We start from the raw sequence: 20,879 nt of genomic DNA on the forward strand, positions 1-20,879 counted from the left end.
TTTATGCATCTTCATTTGCTCTGTTTTTTTTGGACATCAAATGCTCTGCACCATGCCACTTGCCTTTGTACTAATTTACTTTGAGCACTTATCTTTATATGCAATTCAAGTAATCCGGGTGATCTCAATGTGCATTTTGTGACTTCTAGTGCTATTATTCCTTCCTTAATGTATTTCTGCTTCAACATGGATTGAGTGTTTATTGATGTTTTGTCAAGCCTCTGTAATGTTCTGCAATGTTGTGTCACCCCAGCCACCAAAAGTGGAAATAAGACCTAACAAGATAATTACTTCACAGATTCTTTTATATGCCATCATTGATAGCCATATCCATTGGACGTTTCCCTTTCTTATACCATAAAATTCAACAATATTTATCACAGTGATATTTTCTTCAAAAAATTTGAATGATTTACACATGATTTTTTGAAGATTTGTTCATCATTTAAGGTTTAGTAATACTTTTGCTGCCAAAGATTAGTTTTTCAAGACTTTAATTAATATGACAAGACATAAATATGTACTGCATATATTAAGTATCCTTACATGTAATAAACCAGCTGTTTTATACCAAGAGTAAATGTAATTTCCTTTTTTGTTTCATTTCACAGATTGAGTCCCAAAAGTTGGAGTTTAAAGATAAAGCTCAAAGTAAAATTGGATCCATGGATAATGTTAAGCACAAGCCTGGTGGTGGAGAACGGAAAATTTTTGATGACAAAAATTACCTAAAACAAGTTGGAGGCAGCAGTAAGGCTAGCTCAGAAGGCATAGCTTCTGGTGCACAGGTAAAATCCCACTAATTTCTATATGGAGAGAGATGGATAAGTTTTCGTTTAGTGAATTATTTCTGATGATTTATACCTCACGGAATGAATTTACTTCCTAAATTGGGTCACAATTTTATTTCTTCACTTAAAAGTACGATCATTTCATCATCATCACATGCCAACAATCCTTCTCGTCTGTTTTCATGCACTTTTCCATTCTGCTCTCCAATATGTTAGCCTTTTCATAGGATTTATTCTATTTTGCATCCTTAATGACCTATCCTATGCAATTCATTTGGGACCATCCCTTGGTCTCCTTCCCATCCACCTTTCCTTGATTGTTTTCATTAGGTCATCATGCCTCATCATATGGCCAACTAAGCTGTCCCGTCTTTGCTCATTAGGGTTTTCAGAAGACTTCTCTTTCCTCCCAATCTTCTTAGCACTTCCTCATTCGACCTAATCAGTTGACCCACTTTATCATTCTTTGGTAACACTAAATTTCAAATGGTTCAATGTTTGGCTTCTCTGCACCTGTCAATGATGATGTTCTTCTCAAAGTCACTTGGTGCATTTTGCACCTCCACTTATCCATGTACAAGGTTAATATGCACATCCTTACGTAAGTTCATCAATCATGCTTCTCAAGCTTTGCAATAAATCTTGTTCCTCTATCTGTAGTAGCAAGCCTGTTCTTCCTTAGTTTTCGCATTCGTATGCTTTCTCCATTCTTCAAGGAGATTTTCAAGGGCTTCATCTGTGATCCATGGTTTTTTCTTAACAACTATTCTTCAATCGAAAACTTCGTTTGGCCTTCTTAAGTCCACTTTTAATATTTTTCCAACTATCCTATTTAACAGCATTACCATTTAGAGATCATGTGTGTATAATCCCATTGCTTCCACTCTGAAATCTCCCTCTCTAGGCCACTCCAATTTTGCTGATTCCCAGCATGTCGTGATTCTATATTTGCATTTGCACCTTAAGGTTTTCTAGTCTACTGTACATCCTAAGCAATCCCACGTTTTATGTTCTTATCCTCATAACTTAATCACCACAGTTGGCTGGTACCTCCAAGGTAGTCCCTGCCCAGAGATTTAAATGGAGGACTAGTTTACCTATTGAGTATTTTATCAAAGAGAATTCCATCATGTCTGCTTTTTTAAAAATTAGAGTAGCTGTAACTCCTTGGGATTATAATGAAATGGTTTCCCATTGCCTTCCACATTGCTGTACAACTGACATCAAAGTAATCGTTACCATGGCTGCAGTGATATAGGTGTTGCTGTACTGACCACTATGGTCTCCACTTTCTCTCAAATGTAGTAGAGTTGCTACCCTCTCTCCTCCGTGATGGAAGCATTAATGCTAGCGGCCTCCTGTCATAAAGTCACACGCTTCAAGAATCATTTAGATGGCCTATCCTACCCAGGGATTTACCCATACAATCTTGGAAAGCCATCATTTTTTGTTCACAATTTCTTATTTGATGAGTAAACTCTTTGAATAAGCAATATTTTCTCAAATAATTAAAAAGGTATGGTACTTTTTTCAAAGAATTTATTTAAGTCGACGGGTTTCGTCGCAAAGGCAACATCTTCAGGTACAGAGCTTGTTATTTTGTTGTTTATTTGGTTATTATGCATTGGTAGGGGAGGGTTACGGAGTGGGTAGGGTAATGGGTGATTAAGGAAGTTCTGGAACCAGTGTGGTGGTTAAGGTGGGGTTTGAGCACCACTCAACTTCAGGGGAATTTCCAAGATTGACAAAATATTCTCATTAGCTAAAATTCCATTCCTAAGTGCTTTCTTATCTCTAACTCCTCCAAGCAGTCCCTCCTTCTTCCCTTTTTCTCAAGGTGGAGATTTTACGGGAAAAAATCGCTCCTGTGGTCACTTTCCCATAGGTGCTTTGCAAGATGCGATTTGTCTTTCTCCCAGTTTCTTGAATGTCTTTTGTGCTCCTCTGTTCTTACTCGAAATGAATGTCCAATCTGGCCCATGTAACAGGTCTCACAGTCACTGCACTTGAGTCTGTAAATGCCACTGCTATCATTAATGTCAATTTTGTCTTTGGTATTGCTTAATAATGCCCTTAAGTCAGATGTGTTGTAATGTGCAATCTTAAATTCTTCTCTGGGAAAGAGGTTGGCAGTTGCCTGTGAAATATGCCCGTAAAACTTGTGAAAAAAGTACCATACCTTTTTAATTCTTTCCTATGGATTTTCACAAAGTTAAGCCTGAAACCATTGGGTTTAATATTTTCTCACTCTCAGACAGACTTGATGGCTTTATGCTCAGCCACAATTACATATGTACTATGGGGTAAAAAAGTATCCCAACAGAGTTTGTGCCGCCACCATCGTTTCGCAGGAGAATGGATTCCTTTTCTAGCGGTATATAATCCTTGGAATTAGACGAGGGAAATTCAAATACGGTCTTTTTTTAGCCACCAAGGACATAACGGTGAATTTGCCTGCCTCGAGCCGAGGCTCTATGTATTTCGTACTCCTCTCTAGAATGCTGGCGCATTTGATATCCTTAGGAATTGTGCCTTCCTTTTACCCGCTATCTCCCTCTAACCCTCCTTTCCGTTCCTTCTTCGCACCTACTCTGGCATTCGTAACACAATTCACTGAAAGCCCATCTCCACTTCCTCATTTTCTCGTCTCTGAAATTTTACGGGATAAGTATTCGAGACATAATCTGCAAGGCAGCAATGGCGAGGAGATATTTTGAGCATCAGGAACTACTCTAAATACACTGGTCAAAAAGAAACTTTTTTCTATCCTAGAGATGTTGTTGGGTGATCATTGAGGTGCTTTTCGTCCTGATTCCAAATTTGGGCTCAGGTGTTTTCTATCACGTCTACTTTCTTTAGGACAACCGAACTAAATAAGGGTTCAAGAACATTTAAGCAAATAAATTGTGATTTTTAAAAATGTGAAAAAAGTACTTTCAAGGGATGGTAGGATCGGATACCTCAGATCCAAATATCCGCAGATATTGCCCTTCATTGGATACCTACATCGGATCCAAAGTTGCAGAAGACATCGGATCTGGATTCGAAATTTTGAATAATAGCTTCAGTGAATGCAATGCGCAATAAGGGTGGAAAGAGTTCCTATTCTACCTTCGAATGCGCCGTCGCATGCGATTCTTGTCCTACTCATGAACAGTTTTGCTTGAAAGCTCTCGCAGAGGTTACGTAAAAGAATTTCAGCCGTGGAAAATAAAAATAGCAAAATACGACTGGCACATAGTGTGACTCTTCCCAAGAGATTGAACAATCATCGGGGGATTCTCAGTGACAGGAATTTGAAAATGTATTTGGATCCGAGAATATCCGATCCAAAAGATCCGGCTCCGAAAATCAAGGATCCGATTCGAATCCAGATCCGATAAAAATCCTGGATCCGTCCATCCCTAGTACTTTCATGGGATTTTTCCGTATATTTAGCATCTGGTAAGTCCATATTCAGAGTCAATCAGTAATGCGCTAACATCTTGCTGAAATTTCCTTGGTGCTATTTTTCCAAATGTAAAATATCTTGGTCGAAACACTCACTGTATTCATCTCTAACAGCGCTGAGGTTTGATGGAAAAAGACAGGGTTTGAGTCGAGAAAATAAATTTTTTAGTTCATATTGCAGCCCATATTTTGGTACGATTTAATTATATTAATATAGCCACCAGATCATGATAATTTTCAGCCATGATAACATGTTCAGATACATTTCTAAATGTGTTCCACGCGCTTTTCTCTGTTGTTCTCACTTGCTGTTGAAATTCCGAGTCCTTTAATCCCTAATCTGTGGCCCAATGCATATTCCTTATTTGATCTTTGCCTCACTTAATTAAAGGACTTTTTGTTTCAAATTAGTAAAACCAGTACCATTATTGTCCATGGCTTCAACAAAATTTAAAAAGTCCTTATTTAATATGCAGAGGTGGAAAAAGAATATTTTTTTGGATCGACCAAAGGCTGACAAAGGATATTTTTGGATCCGGGGACGAGTTCTTTACGTTCCGGACAAATTTTTTTCTAGTAACAATTTTTTCTGTCTCTGATATCCCATTCGCAGATGAAGCAACAAAATTTCGTATAGCCAAGCTGTAATCCTAGTAACATTGCAATTACTTTAAGTGGCCGCAAATTTTCCATTTATATTTTTGGTAGTGATTTTTTTCTAAAAGTAACTGCATATTCTCGTAAGATTCTTTCATTTCAGTTTCATGAGTTAACAGTATTGATGGGAGCTCATTTCCATTATGTAAGAGATTAGCCTTTAAAATAACCTAGGAGGAATGAATGAACAAATGCTAATCATCTGTATTTAATTCAAAATTAAGAGTATCCATAACAGAGAGAAGATCATTGCAAAAAGCAAAACGTTTTTTGGAGAAGAAACCAAATCAAATTCGTCATGGCGAGAGCGGGACATCAAAATTTTTGAATTTGGACCCAAATATTTGCAACCTTTTAATCGTGATCCTAAGATTTTACCCTCCTTTTTGGATAAAATTTAAATCGTGCAGTAGATCATTTAAATCCTCTTGCGTTATAAAATGAGGTACAGCAGATGAACTCGGTCCAAAATTTGGGTCCTTTGAGTCTCCGAATTCTTAATTATCACGCTCTTGATTACTTTCTGAATCTTTGCTAAGATTAACATACTCCAATGGTTTCGGCGCTTGTAAATTTTCGGAGTGAGGGAACGGTAGTATCGCTGATTCAAAGTTGTCTGGATATTTTACTGTGTGTTTTGACTTCCTTGTAATTCCTTTCATTTTTGAAATTGAAATTTGATCTGCCAAATCATGGGGACGGCTAATTCCTTATGACATTTTCCCTTAGTCCAACCAGTAAGAAGCTCTACACTGGTGCCACACAACACATGGGGAGCCCATTCTTTATCTTGGCCACCCAACAGGCAGTCAAAATAAAGCTTATAACCCTGTCTGAAAAAGGGAGTAATTTTCCACCATTGAGCCTTAAAAGTAATTTCACCGTATACATAATAAAAGTCATCAGGATGGTTCACGCACTATCTAGGTCTGATTAAAGCTAAGCCACTTCTCAGCGATTACATGGTAATAAGCTGTAATTTTCTGCAAGCATCATTATTCTCCATCTTCTACTAACTTCAGAGAAAGCAAACATCTTAACGCTCCTACAGCTGGTCGCATGATGATGTGAAGTGGCAGCTGAGGCAGCATTGATTTGAACAAAACGGTAGGATAGTACAATTTTAAACATATTTTGACAGAATAGGAAGGCATAACGTCGTAGGACAACTTTTGTGTCAGGATTGTTTTATTTTCACTTTCTCATGCTATCACGATACATAAATGAATTAATTTACTACTTTCGTAAAAGCAAAAACATACATTAGGCTGTCCTAAAGAAACTAGATGTGATAAAAAAAATCTAATCACAGATTCAGAATCAGCACGAAAAATACTTCTAAGATCACTCAAAAAGGTCTCTTGAACAAATCTATGTTGGCCAGTGATACCTAAACAATCATCACTTTAAAAGGTTTTAGTGCGTCAATTGCAACTGAAAATTTCCTCAATGATATGCACATGATTGCCACAAATTTAATTGACAACACACAATTTTTCGAGGTAAATTACATAAATCGTAAAACAAAATTAACATTTTGTTTTTTCCTAGCCAGTGGCAAAAAAAAATTATTTTCTGCAGTTTCAAATACCTCACTTTTTTCAATTTATTTGAAAACAAATTTTTTAAAAGTAAAACAATGTATGACACTTTGCTGCCAAATTACTTTTGACAATATTTAAGGGTCAAATAAAACATCTAAATTAATGTAGCAAAAAATGAAGGATAAAAATTATAGTCCAATGAATTCACAATTCACTTGGGACAATATCTCTCCTTTTATTAAATTTGAAATCTTAGCGGCACTTTGATGTATTATAATATGTCAGCATCAACATCTCCGGTTGTACACCTAGGTCCTAATCGGTCACTTCTCAGGTGGAGGTCTTCTCCGATTTTTCAATGCCTCATTACCCTCCCTGTTGCATTTCTCCGAGTAGTGTACGGTACTTCAATTTTTATTCATCCTTTGCTATGTTTCCGCTACTGTTAAGCCTGACTCCAACAGGCTGAATACTTTTCCCCCTTTTGCCTGTCGACAAAGGTATCTTCAATCAAGATAGGAAAATATCCTTCTCGATTGAAAGGAAAACGCGTTCTGGCAATGTGCATGGCAGTCCTTCCGGAAAAGCTAAAACTTCTTCAAAACCAACTGCATTCAAATACGTGGCCCATCGAATATTCTCATTGACTGTCTTGTTTACCTTATGAGAAAGCATGCTATGGCCCATAGTGATTTTTGTCCTTTCCATGAGATATGAGAAGGAAAATTCAGAGGAGCGTTCCCAATGTGCACACATGATGCTGTCAAATGCGCCTCAATTCTACAGAGTCCATCACCAGTCATGCTTTGGGTAGCGGGAGACTCAGTAGTCAGTTACGTATTTGGATGACGAAGGTAAGAAATGGTTTACCCTGTTTGAATTTCCCTCACTGATCAAAGAATAACAACCTAATGGAAAGGAAACCCACGAACCCGCGGAGCGATAGTGGCGGCACAAACTTTGTCGGGATACTTTTTTCCCCCATAGTACCTCTTTACTGAAGTAGTGACATTACTGAATGTAACACATTAATTACCTGCCATTGCCTTGATAATTTAGATGATGATTTTGAACTTAAATGTAGTACCAGAAAGCAAGTTTTTAGTTAAGTAAAGACTCCCATAATTTTTTTTGATTTAAAGTGAGTAAATATAGTATTTACCAGACTTTAGTCAAATGCCTTCTTTTCAAGTACATACATACTCCATTGTGCAATTGGGTAAATAATTTCGGCAGATTCCTTTCAGCTTCCATTTCAATTCTGGTTTTAAACTCAAAACTGTGGATAAGAGGACCAAAGATCTAAACTAATAATCCCCAAGTTTCAATTGACACAATCAGCTTGTTCCCTAATTTTATTTTAATGGCGATTATTATGGAGCTTGAAAAATAAAGAGACCTGTGTTATTCAGTTTAATGGTCAATCGCCTATTTCTCATGCTATACACAGCAAAAAAAATACCTTCAACTTTCACAGACATTTTGATGACATCCTGAGCTCATGCCAAGCTTGCCACCACTCCTCAGCTACTCCTAGGCATTGTGCATGGGTCAATTGAGATTCATTGTCACTAAAACTCTTTTGAGCGATTCCTACAATCAATGGAAGGTTCTGCCTGAACAAATAGATCATGCAGCTCACTAAAAATATCACCAAATCATAAAAAGTGGGCAACAACTTCAGCATTTTTCTTATTTTTACGTAATTTATTAATTTATGAGCAAATGGCAGAATTTGGAAAAAGTTTTTTGTCCTCACTTATCTTCCCCATCCATCAACCAAATTCATTTCTGACTCGCAATTTTGTGTTAGATGACTTCACAACTGTGCAAAACTTCCTGAGAGAAAAAATTGTGTCTTGATCATGATTACAATCAGAATCTCTCAAATTTAACAGGTGTTTTTCCACTTGAACCACCAAGGCATCTTCCTACCCAGTGGATTTTTGAATGAAAAACTTTGATAGCAATAGCTTGAAGGGATCTTGCAGAAAATAATCTCAACAATTTTGATTCATGTGCCTATTTGAATAAATTTATGTACTATGTAATTTGATAACATTTCCTCACCTGGACCATTATCTATTCTTAATTTAACATAAAATATGAGCATTTAAAATATTTAGCTTTTTTCAGATAGAAATTTTTTAATTATAATGATAATATGGAAAAACTATTTTCATTATTTTTAAATTGTTGCTAATGAAAAAAATGCTGAGATTCATTGCCACGCAAATCACAATGAAACAAAATTTTACTTCTATAATGTAGAGTCCAGTACCTCCTATGTCACCTCAACGATTCTCAGAAGAGAATTCTGTGGAAGAAAGTTAGATATGAGTCGAAGCAGTGAAAGTGTCTTCGTTCCTGACTATGTGATTGGCTACTGGATCAGTGAAGATTGACTGACTTGAAGTGCAGGAAGAGTCTCTCCATCACCAACGGTAGTGTTTGTTGTGATATGACACTGTTTGCAGTCATTTTAAGAAGGGAAAAGTTTTGATAATTTTGTACAGTGAGGTTTCTTTACAAGTAATATTTTGTGTATGAGTAGATATATGAAATGGTGTCAAATGCTTTACCATCCATGTTGAAAAATATCCCTTCAAATATTTTGCTAGGATTTTGATAATTTTTTAATCATTAGTAGTGAAATTAGCCTAATAATTTGCCTTTACCAGTTGTATATCCTTGTGAAAAACTCTGGCATTTGGTGCTTTTCTAATTACAATGCAAGATGGTAGTCGAGAAAAAGTGTCCATAATTTAATTATCTTCCTTGAAAAGAAATAATTGACAAATGCCTTTGAGATTAGCATTGATTTATGCACAAAATTTATTGCATCTTCAGGTAGTAATTTTTACATCATGAAATTATATTGCTGAAAACTGTGTGCTAAGCAGGTAGAAAGCCACTTCAATTTGTTCTCAAATATATCCTGTATCAGTTAAAAATTTGATACCTTTTTCAGTTCATCAGTTTGTTTACGAGTTTGACAACCAGGAACATTATTGTATATATTTTCTCCTTTTACTGTTGGTCAAGTAGTCTTAATTAATTCCATTACTCAACTAGCATAGCTAAGTGTGGAGATCTGTTGTGTTTTCCTAATTTAATCTAAAAAAAAAACCATTTGAAATTGATAAATAAGATTTTACATGAATGTCTTTAATGCCAAAAATATTGTTACAAACTTAAGTATCGATACATAGAGCATAATTTAAAATCTTAAATTTCAAGCACTTATTAGGTGTTTCACTCAATTGAATGGAGGTATATGTAAATATTTGTGGATGTTACCACATAAGGTAAATATTCAATGAAGAGTATAGTTTTCTGATATGTCTTGATCAGTTTTGTTATTTTATAACTGCACAGAAATTGAATATACATAAATTAGTCCTTCACACTAATTCTGTTAAAATACCAATGATTTGATTACCAATAGACTACCAGTATTTGAGTACCTATCTAATGACATACAAGGATATACAAATGAATGGAAATTATTGATCATAGTTCCCTTTTTGTAGCAAACAGTAAATAAAACACTTGAATGCTATCTTCCGGTCACAATGTCTAATATGCTGTGCTTTACCTTGACTGAAGTGTATAATGTTGTGTACAATTAAATTAAATATACTCTGCCAATTTGTTTTTGTATATCAGGTAATGAAACTAGATGAATCACTTGAAACTTTTAACTTGAATTTGATAAAAATGTTTACATGCCTATACATACAATATCTTTTCCATGTGGCTGTGTGTCTGAGCAAAAGATATGTCTGAATGTGCTTTATGAGGAGGAAATTCAGTGTTAATTTTAACTTGTCCGTTTTTTGGTATTTAAAGGTGGTGCTAGTAGCAATCAGGCAATTTTATTTGGCAATAAATGCAATGTATAAACAACAGAGGGAAATCATGGAAAAGATTGTATTTTCCATGATAAATCATAAATTTTCAGCAGTGATAATAAAGAGAAGCTTACAGAATCATACTGCATGTTTATAAAATGGTGTCATTGACATAAATAGTTCTCCAGAGGTGAGAACAGATTTTTTTGCCAATGTGCAAATGTTAACTCAATTTCATAGAATAACTAATGTTAAATGTTTTTACCAACCTCATTTCTGAGATTCAAAGAGAACCTCTCAACTCATGCATGTTAATCAAAGATTTTATAAGTGCTCTGTGGGTGCATAAAATGTTTATGGCAGTTTATAAACATTTCATTGTTTAAAATAGAAAGAAATGAGAATTTAAATTTGTCTGATTTGATATATATATATATGTGGAAATGGAGTGAATGGCTAATTGCAATCCAGGAATACCTTGCATTTATAAAACACTCAGTGCTTGATAGTTTTACAAATGGCTTTTATTTGAGATTTGATTCCATTCCGTATGTATACCTAAGTGAAAATTTATTATACTGTTCTGTAAAATGTAAGGAAAGAGTAAAAACACTTGACAAAAATATGTTTGTTCGCTTTATAAACCTGAAGCATATATATTAATAGTGATAGATTTAGATGATTATTTTTAATTTCACAATAATCATGCCACACAAAAAAGAATAACTGGCATCCCGTTGATGAAAAAGCATGTCAAACCCATATGATTTTTATTAATCCCTTAATTGAAGATGGCTTTCAGGAGTGTCCATCCATGTCAAGCCTTAAGGATCACATTGATGTACACAAATTACGCTTATGATTCTGTAACTTCAGAACCATATAACAACAGCCAAACCAGCAAGAGTCCTCCCATGACAGGCATGAGGGTTGAAAGAGATGTAAGGGGGAATGTTTTTCTGCAAGGAGAGGGTTGAATTAGGGATGATTTCATTCCAAATATCGATTCTTGATTCTACCGATTCTCAGGCATGCAATCGGAATCAAACTCATTAAGTTGATTCCAAGAAGATAAATATTTTGAACATACACTATAAGCTTGGGGCATAAAGGCCAACACAAGACACCTGAGCAACCACGGTGTCAGCCTATCCCGCAGAGAGGATATGCCCAGTGCACGGGTGCTGCTATGAACATACCTAAGCAGCCACAGCCATGAAAATGTTGCATGTTGGCAAGAGCAATACTGTAGTAGTAAGTTACGATTGTCCTGGAAAGTCATGATACAGCTAATAACGATATGTTCGAAAATCTTGCCTGTAATCAATGTCAATGAAATTGGTCCGTATCAGCAATTTGATTGGCATACCTCCAGAATTAAAGTTCTTCATGGCTCTCAAACTATCGACCATATGCTGTGCAACATCACCAATTAATATTTGTTATCAAAGAAAATACTAGGTTCCTCTAATCACTCACCCACTCATGGATTCAACCAGCAGGTTGGTTTGGATATGTGAGGGTAGAGTTCAAGCAAGACTAAGCCACAGACATTGAACTCACATACTCAGGATATGGGGGCCAGTCCTTTCCCAAAGCTGCCTTGCACTTTGAGGATTTTTATTCGGGGGTATCCCAAGGCTTCACACAGGATTTGAACATGGCACTCTTTAGTCAACAGTCCAATGTTATACCCACTGGTCCACTATGTTCCACAGGTAATCAGGTTAAATGGTCATTCCTCAGGACTTGGTTTTGCCTATCATAAGAGCTTAGCTTTCCCTCTAGCAGACTGTGAATCTAAGGATGAATGGGAACAGTGGTGACAGGACAAGTAGATTGATTATCAAAATGATAAGGACCAAGAGCCAGTAAACATTCAAGAACATGCGAAAGATCAACAGAGAAAAAATCATCTGCCTTGACCGGGATTCAAACCCAGATCCCCGGATTTCCAGTCGAGTGCTTTAGCCAGTTAAGCTACAGAGGCGTCATTCTTCCCTGTGGACATTTTTGGACACTACCGGACAAGGTATTGCTGGACTGCTGAGCATATGATGCCACAAGCAGTCCACATCGTGCACACAGTGCCACAGCCATAAAGGAGGCCCGGACATAGAACACATAGAGGTGTTCGCTCATGACTAGTTTTTAAAGTATACCGGGACTAGCCATGGTGATCACTTATATGGGAGTCACCCGCAATGCACGACCGTGCAAAAGATCAACAGAGAACAAATCATCCGCCTTGACCGGGATTCAAACCCGGATCCCCCGATTTCCGGTCGAGTGCTTTAGCCAGTTAAGCTACCGAGGCATCATTCTTCCCTGTGGATATTTTTGGACACTACCGGACAAGGTGCATCACCGTGACTAGCATCCTCAACTGTTTGAATAACACAGCCAATGTACCATCTGTTTTCATACACCATGGTGGCATAAGTTCCAGGGTTTTTAATAATGTTCTTGGCACATGATTTTGGATTTCTATTTTGTAAATCAACTTTTATCGGCACTCTGAACTTGGGCAGAGAAAGTCCACTGATTTGTAACTCATTTTAAGTGGTTGAAAATTTTCAGTGATGAGATCTTGTCCCTTAATTGTTTTAGAATTTTTAAACCGCATGTTCAATTTTGGTTTCCAAATCTCTACATCATCACTGAAAACATATGATGTTTTTATGCCTTCAACATTTTTATCAACCCACTCACAGAAATCACACACTGATAAAATGTTTAGCCCACTGGGCCATTGTGAAGAGGCTCTTGTAGGTAAACATTTTACAGTTCCCCCGACTCCATTACACACATCTCATAATTACTTATCTGATAAAGGCATATACTGCTACTGCATCATGATCCAAGCAGTCACTGATGACACAAAAGCCCATGTAGGATACATTTTCATCAACTTTATGATAGATAACAATTGGATTAAGGGCCCCCGCGCACTGGCAACTTTTTCAAAGCAACTATTTAGTTGCTTTATGGATGTTCAAATGAAACACACGAAATTGTCTGTGGCCCCGCGCACGGGCAACTTTTTAGTTGCCGCAACTGCCGTGTGTTCCATAGGGACTTCCTCAAAGCAACTAAATAGTTGCTTTGTAAAAGTTGCCAGTGCGCGGGGGCCCTAACTGTTGCCTAACGGTTGTCTCAGAAAAATCCCCGAACTGCATCTTGCACAACGAAAGAGAAATTCTCACCAAAGTCAAGTAAAATTATGACCTCATCGATATTCAATTCTTCGTAAAAATTTGTCCTGAGATACAGCAGTAAAATGATCAATATTAAGGTCGTCCACCATATTGGCAAACCAGTCTATATAATCATGTACATTTACTTGTATGTTCTCAATTATTGTATGATCTGTATGTGTCCTCTGAGAATAAGTAAGAGTTAAATCATTTGATAACTCCTTAGCTAAATGTTTGCACAGCAATTAACGCAGCTGCTTTTTATCAGAGCACTGCTCACACCTGTGCACCATACACCCATTGTCATCTATGTCACAAACTAGGCACTTCATTGCATCTTTGTATTTTATTTTAACTGAAGGAAGTACATACATCTAGCATAAGCATAACATTCTGGTGTTCCATACAAACACATACTGAATGGGTACCTCTTGCTCCTACTGTCACACACCATTTGGGATATATTTGACAAACCTCTTTAAATTAGGGGATTTTCTGCTTAAAAATAATGTACAACTCTGAAAGGTTACACAAAAGTAACCCTTTTTGAATATGCACTATCTGGCCTTCAATAACAACAGTCACAGTGCCTTTCTTTCCAGGACAAATGCTGTTAAACTCATCACTTTCATAAAATATAATTAAACCTTTTTTGATATTATAAGCTAGCTGTTTTCCTTTTTTCCAGATCACATCTGGAAGTATACCTTTCCTTTTCCTCATATCTCAAGCTTGCTTCACTTGCTATTTACTAGTTACATTGCATACTTCAGCAGCTTTTGATATACACAGTCCATCTTGTTGGCACTAGCGTAAGAACAGACAACTGTTTTTCCCAGTTTCATTCTTTACATTTTTTTTGAGATCCTCTATCATTGCATTGAAATCAGAAAAATTATCACATTTAGACTGTCAATTATGAAAACTATTCCCTGGTACATCTAAGCATGTGCTCACTTTTTCTTCCAGAAGTGAATTGACTATTTGACAAGAGTGAATTTTGTTCCTGCCATAACTTAATCTGTTAGTCTTACTCACTTTTGATTATGGAACAGCTACGACTTCCAAAACTTGTATTAACATGCTTCAACATACATATTTTCATGCTTTATACACTGTGGTGGGCAGTATGCATCTTCAACCTGAATGTTCTCAAAACTTGAAACCAAAGCTACACATCAAGGGTATAACTTTTGACCAGGCTTCACAGATTTTCCGCAGTGCATTTCAATTTTTCTTGCTGTCTGGACACTAATTTCCCTTTAGCTTTTTCTGAGTTGTCTAGAATGTGCCCCAAATGGATTGCAGCATCATTGCAAGAATGCATATGTTTCCAAATATACACACTTGTGGAGGAAGCAAGCCTAAAAATCTGGTAAGACAGTTCCTGTAGAGGAGATATGACGAAACTCCCTTCTCCATAGTAAGTTAACTTTCAATTCCAATCGAAGATCATTTAAGTAGCGCAGTCCTTTTTCTTGAGTGTAAGTGGTCTAGTGACATTTGTCTTCCAAAAGTTTTCCAGTAAATCAGATATCAAAACCCCCCATTACAAAAAACACGAAAATTTAAACTAAAAATTCACAACCTCTAGGGATGTCTAAACTCATAAAATTAGAAGTTAACACACCAGAACTCTAATCTTCAATGTCAGAGACTGATGGTCTGTCTACTGTGTGTTGAGAGCTAAAGCATAGCAACATGAAACTTGGGATTCCAGTGAAAGTAACTAACACATTGAAAGTGCTCAAACTCAAAAGAAGACTTGAACTCCATGTTTCTAAATGTCTCCACTTCCCATATATTTTCATCATACATCTGGATATTAAGTCACTGCTGTGTATGAAAACAGATGGTACATTGGCTGTGTTGTTCAAATACTTGTGGATAGTAAAATTCTTGTGAATTTCATGATATCTGATGGTAAGGCTAGGTCAAACATGTGGCCAAAAAATTTGGATTAGTGCTGGATAATGTAGACTGATGTGTTAATGCAAGTACCAGTGCGTAAGAAGATCACAGGAAGTCAGTACACCTTGGCCGATTGCACAGTCACTGCAATTGAGAAGGCCTGGAATGCTTAATATCAGGCTTAGAGTTCAGAGGTATGTACTCATTCTTCAAATAGGTACATATTCAACCAGTTTTTTGCCTAATTGCAAATCCATATATGTATTTGCTAAAATGTTGCCATTTTATACTCTTTGGAAATTGTAATAGATTGGCAACTAAATTATAGAATAATAGGGGTGTAAAGGAACCTCAATACTCAAATTCAACTCACCTTTTGGGGGAAGCCCTGAAACGTAAGTGCTGTAGCCCACCATTTTACAACCATTACTAAAATAAATCATAGAAACACTATCAATCATGGGAGCAACTTCAGGTTTAATTTTCCTAAAAGAGGGAGGATAGTGCAAGTTATAATAAAAACTCAGTCACCTGATTGGTGTCCCTTTTTTGTTACTAGCAGTTGAAAAAGTGTCATTTTTCAGCACAACACATTAGCGGAATGATCATTTTCATAAGATTTATCAACAAATACATTCAAAATTGCCCAAAACCTCACTCTATTTTAGAGTTGTTGGTCTTTACCATATTTACAGAGATTTTTATGGCTTTCATGTGAAAATGTCGCTTCTTTGTCGAAATTTGTCAAAAGTGTAATTTTTTAACATTTATAGAAAAAAAAGTTTTCAAGTGAAAATCGTTTTGATAACATTTTTTAAAACTATAGCAGCATATTTATAGCCTCTAAAATGTTTACTAGCTTCCCTCATTTGGCTTAGGTTTTACAGGGGCACAAATGAGGTAGTTTTGAATAATTTGACTGGTGTGCAGAATTTTTGTGTGCGCCACATTGACTCCAAACACTCACATCTCGGACAATACTTGCAATGGGTCTTTAATATTTTGAACTTTTCTTAACTAAGGTTGAAACTAACAACAGGGAAAACATGATCAAAATCTAAGATGGTGGGCGTGGGACCCCCCATAAATTGGTTGAGTTGACATGGAATGACCCAACCCTATTTCTTTGTCTTTCTGTGTCTAATAAATAGTTACAATACATGACTTGAATGCATAAATCTTTTACTCCACGTCAATAAAGATAATTGTCTTACACCTGACTCCCTTGATAGTTCACTATTATGATATTTACTTCAAGTCCAGTAAGCTATTACTTGAGCTATAATTTTTATTTATTAAAAATATTACGGTTTCAGTCATCATTTTAGACCTACGAATTAGGGTAAATACATATCCATTAATTTTATCAAAAGGTGGGAATGCTATATATACCAGCTGCCACGCATTGATTGGCCAGGTGGATTTCATCCATGTATTTAGGGACAGAAAATGTGATGGTACTGAATGAAGGTATAAAAGTTGCTATCATTTTCTATCACCACAAATGATGGTGCCCACGAGCAATCAATTGAGCTGCCATTAATGCTAATGTTGAGCTTGTATACAAAAAATGATGCATAATATGATTCAATCTTTTCCATAAAATTGAGTGAAGTGCTATGGTACACTAATTTTAATGATGACATACTGCTGAACATATGATACCACATAATAATAATAATATATGCACACTGGTAATATACATATGTAAATGGTTTTGGTGCATAGTGGCACAGTTCCAAGGCTAAAGCCAAACATTAAACACAAGAAGTGTTAGCAAATTACCAGTGATAACCACTTTCAGAAAATGTATAATGAAAGAGCACACTAACACAAAACATGAAACGTGGTTGAGGATTTAGACAATGATTGATTTCTTGAGCCTCTAGAAGGCTAGAGGCCTCAGAATTAAAAATTACAGTGCAACCTCGATATAACGACACCCCACGGTGCACTAATAAATACTCGCTATAGCGAATTGTCGCTTTACCGGAGGTGGAGCAAATAATAGCCAATATACCTGTTGCGAACGGATATACAGGAACAGGAGTGGTGCAGCGACAGATAAACATCTATCCGATAAACGTAAGCATAAATCCAGACGAAAGGCGATGTTTTTTTGCATCACTAAATTTCCTTACTCAAATAACGACTAACTATTCAAACAATTTATAAGCGCCGCACTGAATAAAAATCATGCAAAGCATTGTTTCGTCAATCATTATATTTATCGAACGACGGTTTACCACATAAATTTGAAACTGAGCACTCCATTAACTTCATTTCTAACAGATCGCTAGCAATTACAGAGGTTAAGGAGTCTTGATGAAAGTCTTCCGGCGGTGAAACCCTCGCTATGGCGAGACCCAACACCGAAAGGGTCTCGTAAAAACGAATTTTTTAGCACGCTTATTTTAGGGTCAATTGACGGTGCATCAGCTATCTCTCGTAATAGCGGGGGTGTCGCTATAGCCCGTACTCGCTTTAACGAGGTTCCACTGTATATCACTCTGGAATGGATTAAAATATACGAATATGGCACAATGTAATCCCGTGCAAATTGGTACAGTATTACTGATGATAGATTTTTGTCCCTCATACTTTATGTCTTAAATGCAAGGCAAATATAACCCAAGCTGCTTGTTTGTAAGATAGTGACAAGAATGACATAAACCTATATTTCATCAGCAATCAGCAAAGATCATACAAACAATTTGGCCCCAGTAACAATAGTTTCGATACCTTTTATACCAGAACTACGCCGAAGTCAATGTTAGTTGCTTTTGAATTACAATACTAATTAAGCACATTAAGAGAATAATTTATATTCTCTGACACAATTTTATTTATTGAATATTATCTGTGAAACAGTCATTAGGCTTTCTCATTAATTGCATTGGCAAAAATTCCCCATGACCATGAAATGACCTTTGGCTTTCCAAGCCACTGGGCCAACCACTACGGTTCATGAATTCCTACATAAATTTTACCAAGGGTCATGGTGCTGTCCTTTAGGCTTGACCCCTGATCTGGGGGAAGTTTTTGCCATGGCAATTAATGTGCACTTCTTCACCCAACAAACAGATGGACTGAAATATAACACTCAGTTATTGGGCTTCACCTAGTTGTTGGGGTGTAAGGAATGCTCTCAAGTGGAGTAGGGCCTTTCCTGACATTCTCTTATCAAAAGGAACATTATGGACCAAAGAGTGAGTTAAGAGCAAATAAATAATGGCCGACAAACTTATCCCACAACAGCAGAATTGCAATGCTCATGAAAACTTGCAGCAGTTTCAGGCAGGGTTGACTTTTTCATGGACCTCCAGCATTTTTTAGACCTAAGATTGCCAGTGTGGAGCTACTTCAATATAACCTCCTGACTCTATATGTATATATGTACTCTATATCACAAACATTATCCATTTTTTGCAGTGTTATTGTTTGGCCATTTTTAAAAAATTTATTTCTACCAAATGTTTTCTTATTAGAATAATTTTTCCTTTTATACAAATAATTACATTTGTCAGCCCTGGTTTGTTATTAGTTATATTAATTTATTTATTACTGTTACATTAATTTATCATATTATTATTTCCACAGTGATTGTTATCCCTACCCGTATGAAAATTTTTTTATAAACTATGTATAAAATGTATAAAAATTTGAAACAGGTTTATACAATTTTTCATAAGGAGTATTACTCTTGATGTTCGAATAATGCTCATTATTATTAATTATCCTTTTCTTTTGCATAGCATTAAAATATTAGAAGAAATAATAATTATATTGCATGTAATATTACAAAATAGCGAGCAGCAGTTTGAAATGTTTCATGGTAAGAAGCCAGTTTGTTCTGTTTTATCAGAACTAAGTGTTAAATGTTGTATTCGTTGACAAATAAATAAGTGGATGTCTTAGACCACCACTCCCAACTGCTCCTAGTTGATGATTGATATGTGTCCCTACCATTGGAGATGCTTCCTTGATAAATTATTCCAACTCATTCATAATTGATGCAGTAATGCCTCATAGCTATAAGGAAATTAGGATTGCCCCATTCATACTTATATTTTACACTTAGGTATATGGTACTACAAGGAGTAAATCATGTATCGACGTCATGCATAACAATTCCTGTAATAAGACCATCCAGACTTAACGGGAGAAAAATTGAGTAAATCTAATTAGTTTTGAATATTTTAAAACCATGACAAAAGGAAACATCATAATCGCTTGACCTATTCAAGAATTTTTAAATTAACTCTTGAAGAATTGTGAATGACTGAGATGTCACCGCAAAGAGGGAATGGAATAAAATGTGAGAGGATAAAATAAAGTGGGATTTCCCAGGGAAAATTTTCGATCTGAGATCAATAACCATCCTCAGTAAGTTACTGTTACGCTCCCCCGAAGTATGAAGTCATCAAGATGACAAGACTTTGTACGAAAAAGTGAATCCCCTGCGATATACACTAAACAACAAATTGGAATAACTAAAAGAGCGTAAAATCGTACGAATAATAACATGAGGCGATGTCAATGATTACAATCACCATTAAAAATCTTCAATGGGTAATTCAAGACACCCTTTGACTCTACAACGGCAAATAGGCTGTGCGTCGTACAATAATCAAAATGATAGCCCTAACCAACGAGACGAGCTATGTTTTCACCAAGAGAGTAAGAGGAATGTTCTCAATCAAGCGTTACCCGCCAGCCTCGTACCGAGGCGATCTGATGCTGACAGCTGCGAGGTCAGAACAGAGCTCAAAACCGTAGTTGTTCCCAATGTAGTCACGATAAAGGCCATCAACATGCCAACGGAACTTTTACAAGCAATACTATTCACTAGGACTACGAAATTCAGGGCCAGGACAGGAATTCGATAGCCACCGATGCAGCTTATTTCCAAAGCCTTTAAGAAAAATACTTGATCAAATCACAGTGGCCCAAAATGCAAGTCTTTAAAGTTAACTGTATCACCTCTCTACCGACTTCGTGTTCTTGGGCTTACTTTTAAGGTACTAAATCCGCTAATTATGAACATCCACGAAGAACGAGCTGCGTCTTCGCCCAGACGCTACAATACATGCATATGCAAAAAGTTCCTCAACTTCGGAAAAAACTGCAGTCACAAGAAATACGACAAGATTTCCCTTAACAAGCAGGTAACTTTCTTCACGTCATCAAATTTTAAAGCAACAAGCTATTTTATACCCCTTAACTGCGTTATCAAATACACCACTATTAAATTTAAAAAATGAACAAGAGAAATATAAAGAATTACCAACAAGCATGTTATTTCAGATAAGTTCCTCTTGATATGCTTCCACTTTGTTTACGTTTGAAATATCTCCATTGTTAACAGGTTTGTTCAGGTTTGTTGCGCTTCCTCAAGTCCTCAAGTATTTTGTCATTTCCTTCCCATGATTACATAGACGCCCGCAGAATAATTTCATTTTCTAAAATGCGCGG

General features: G+C 36.3%; 1 protein-coding gene and 1 long non-coding RNA gene across 3 annotated transcripts in view; one reads left to right on the plus strand and one right to left on the minus strand.

The window, feature by feature from the left end:
* The window catches only part of LOC124169587 (nascent polypeptide-associated complex subunit alpha, muscle-specific form-like), a 68,907-nt gene extending 57,988 nt beyond the window's left edge, over positions 1 to 10,919 (plus strand). For both annotated transcript variants that reach the window (XM_046548229.1, XM_046548237.1), the window contains 2 exons: positions 612 to 788; positions 8,714 to 10,919. In XM_046548229.1, coding sequence (XP_046404185.1) covers positions 612 to 788; positions 8,714 to 8,776 — 240 coding nt within the window. In that variant the 3' untranslated portion in view covers positions 8,777 to 10,919. The remainder of the gene's footprint in view (positions 1 to 611; positions 789 to 8,713) is intronic.
* Positions 10,920 to 11,423: 504 nt separating this feature from the next.
* Positions 11,424 to 20,781, minus strand: LOC124169643. Its single transcript, XR_006867183.1, has 2 exons — positions 20,692 to 20,781; positions 11,424 to 12,096 (listed from the first exon to the last, which is right to left on the minus strand). It is a non-coding gene; the product is annotated as an uncharacterized LOC124169643 (long non-coding RNA).
* Positions 20,782 to 20,879: the final 98 nt, after the last annotated feature.

The sequence above is a fragment of the Ischnura elegans genome, chromosome 1 (assembly GCF_921293095.1).
Source record: "Ischnura elegans chromosome 1, ioIscEleg1.1, whole genome shotgun sequence".
NCBI classification, from domain to species: domain Eukaryota; kingdom Metazoa; phylum Arthropoda; class Insecta; order Odonata; family Coenagrionidae; genus Ischnura; species Ischnura elegans.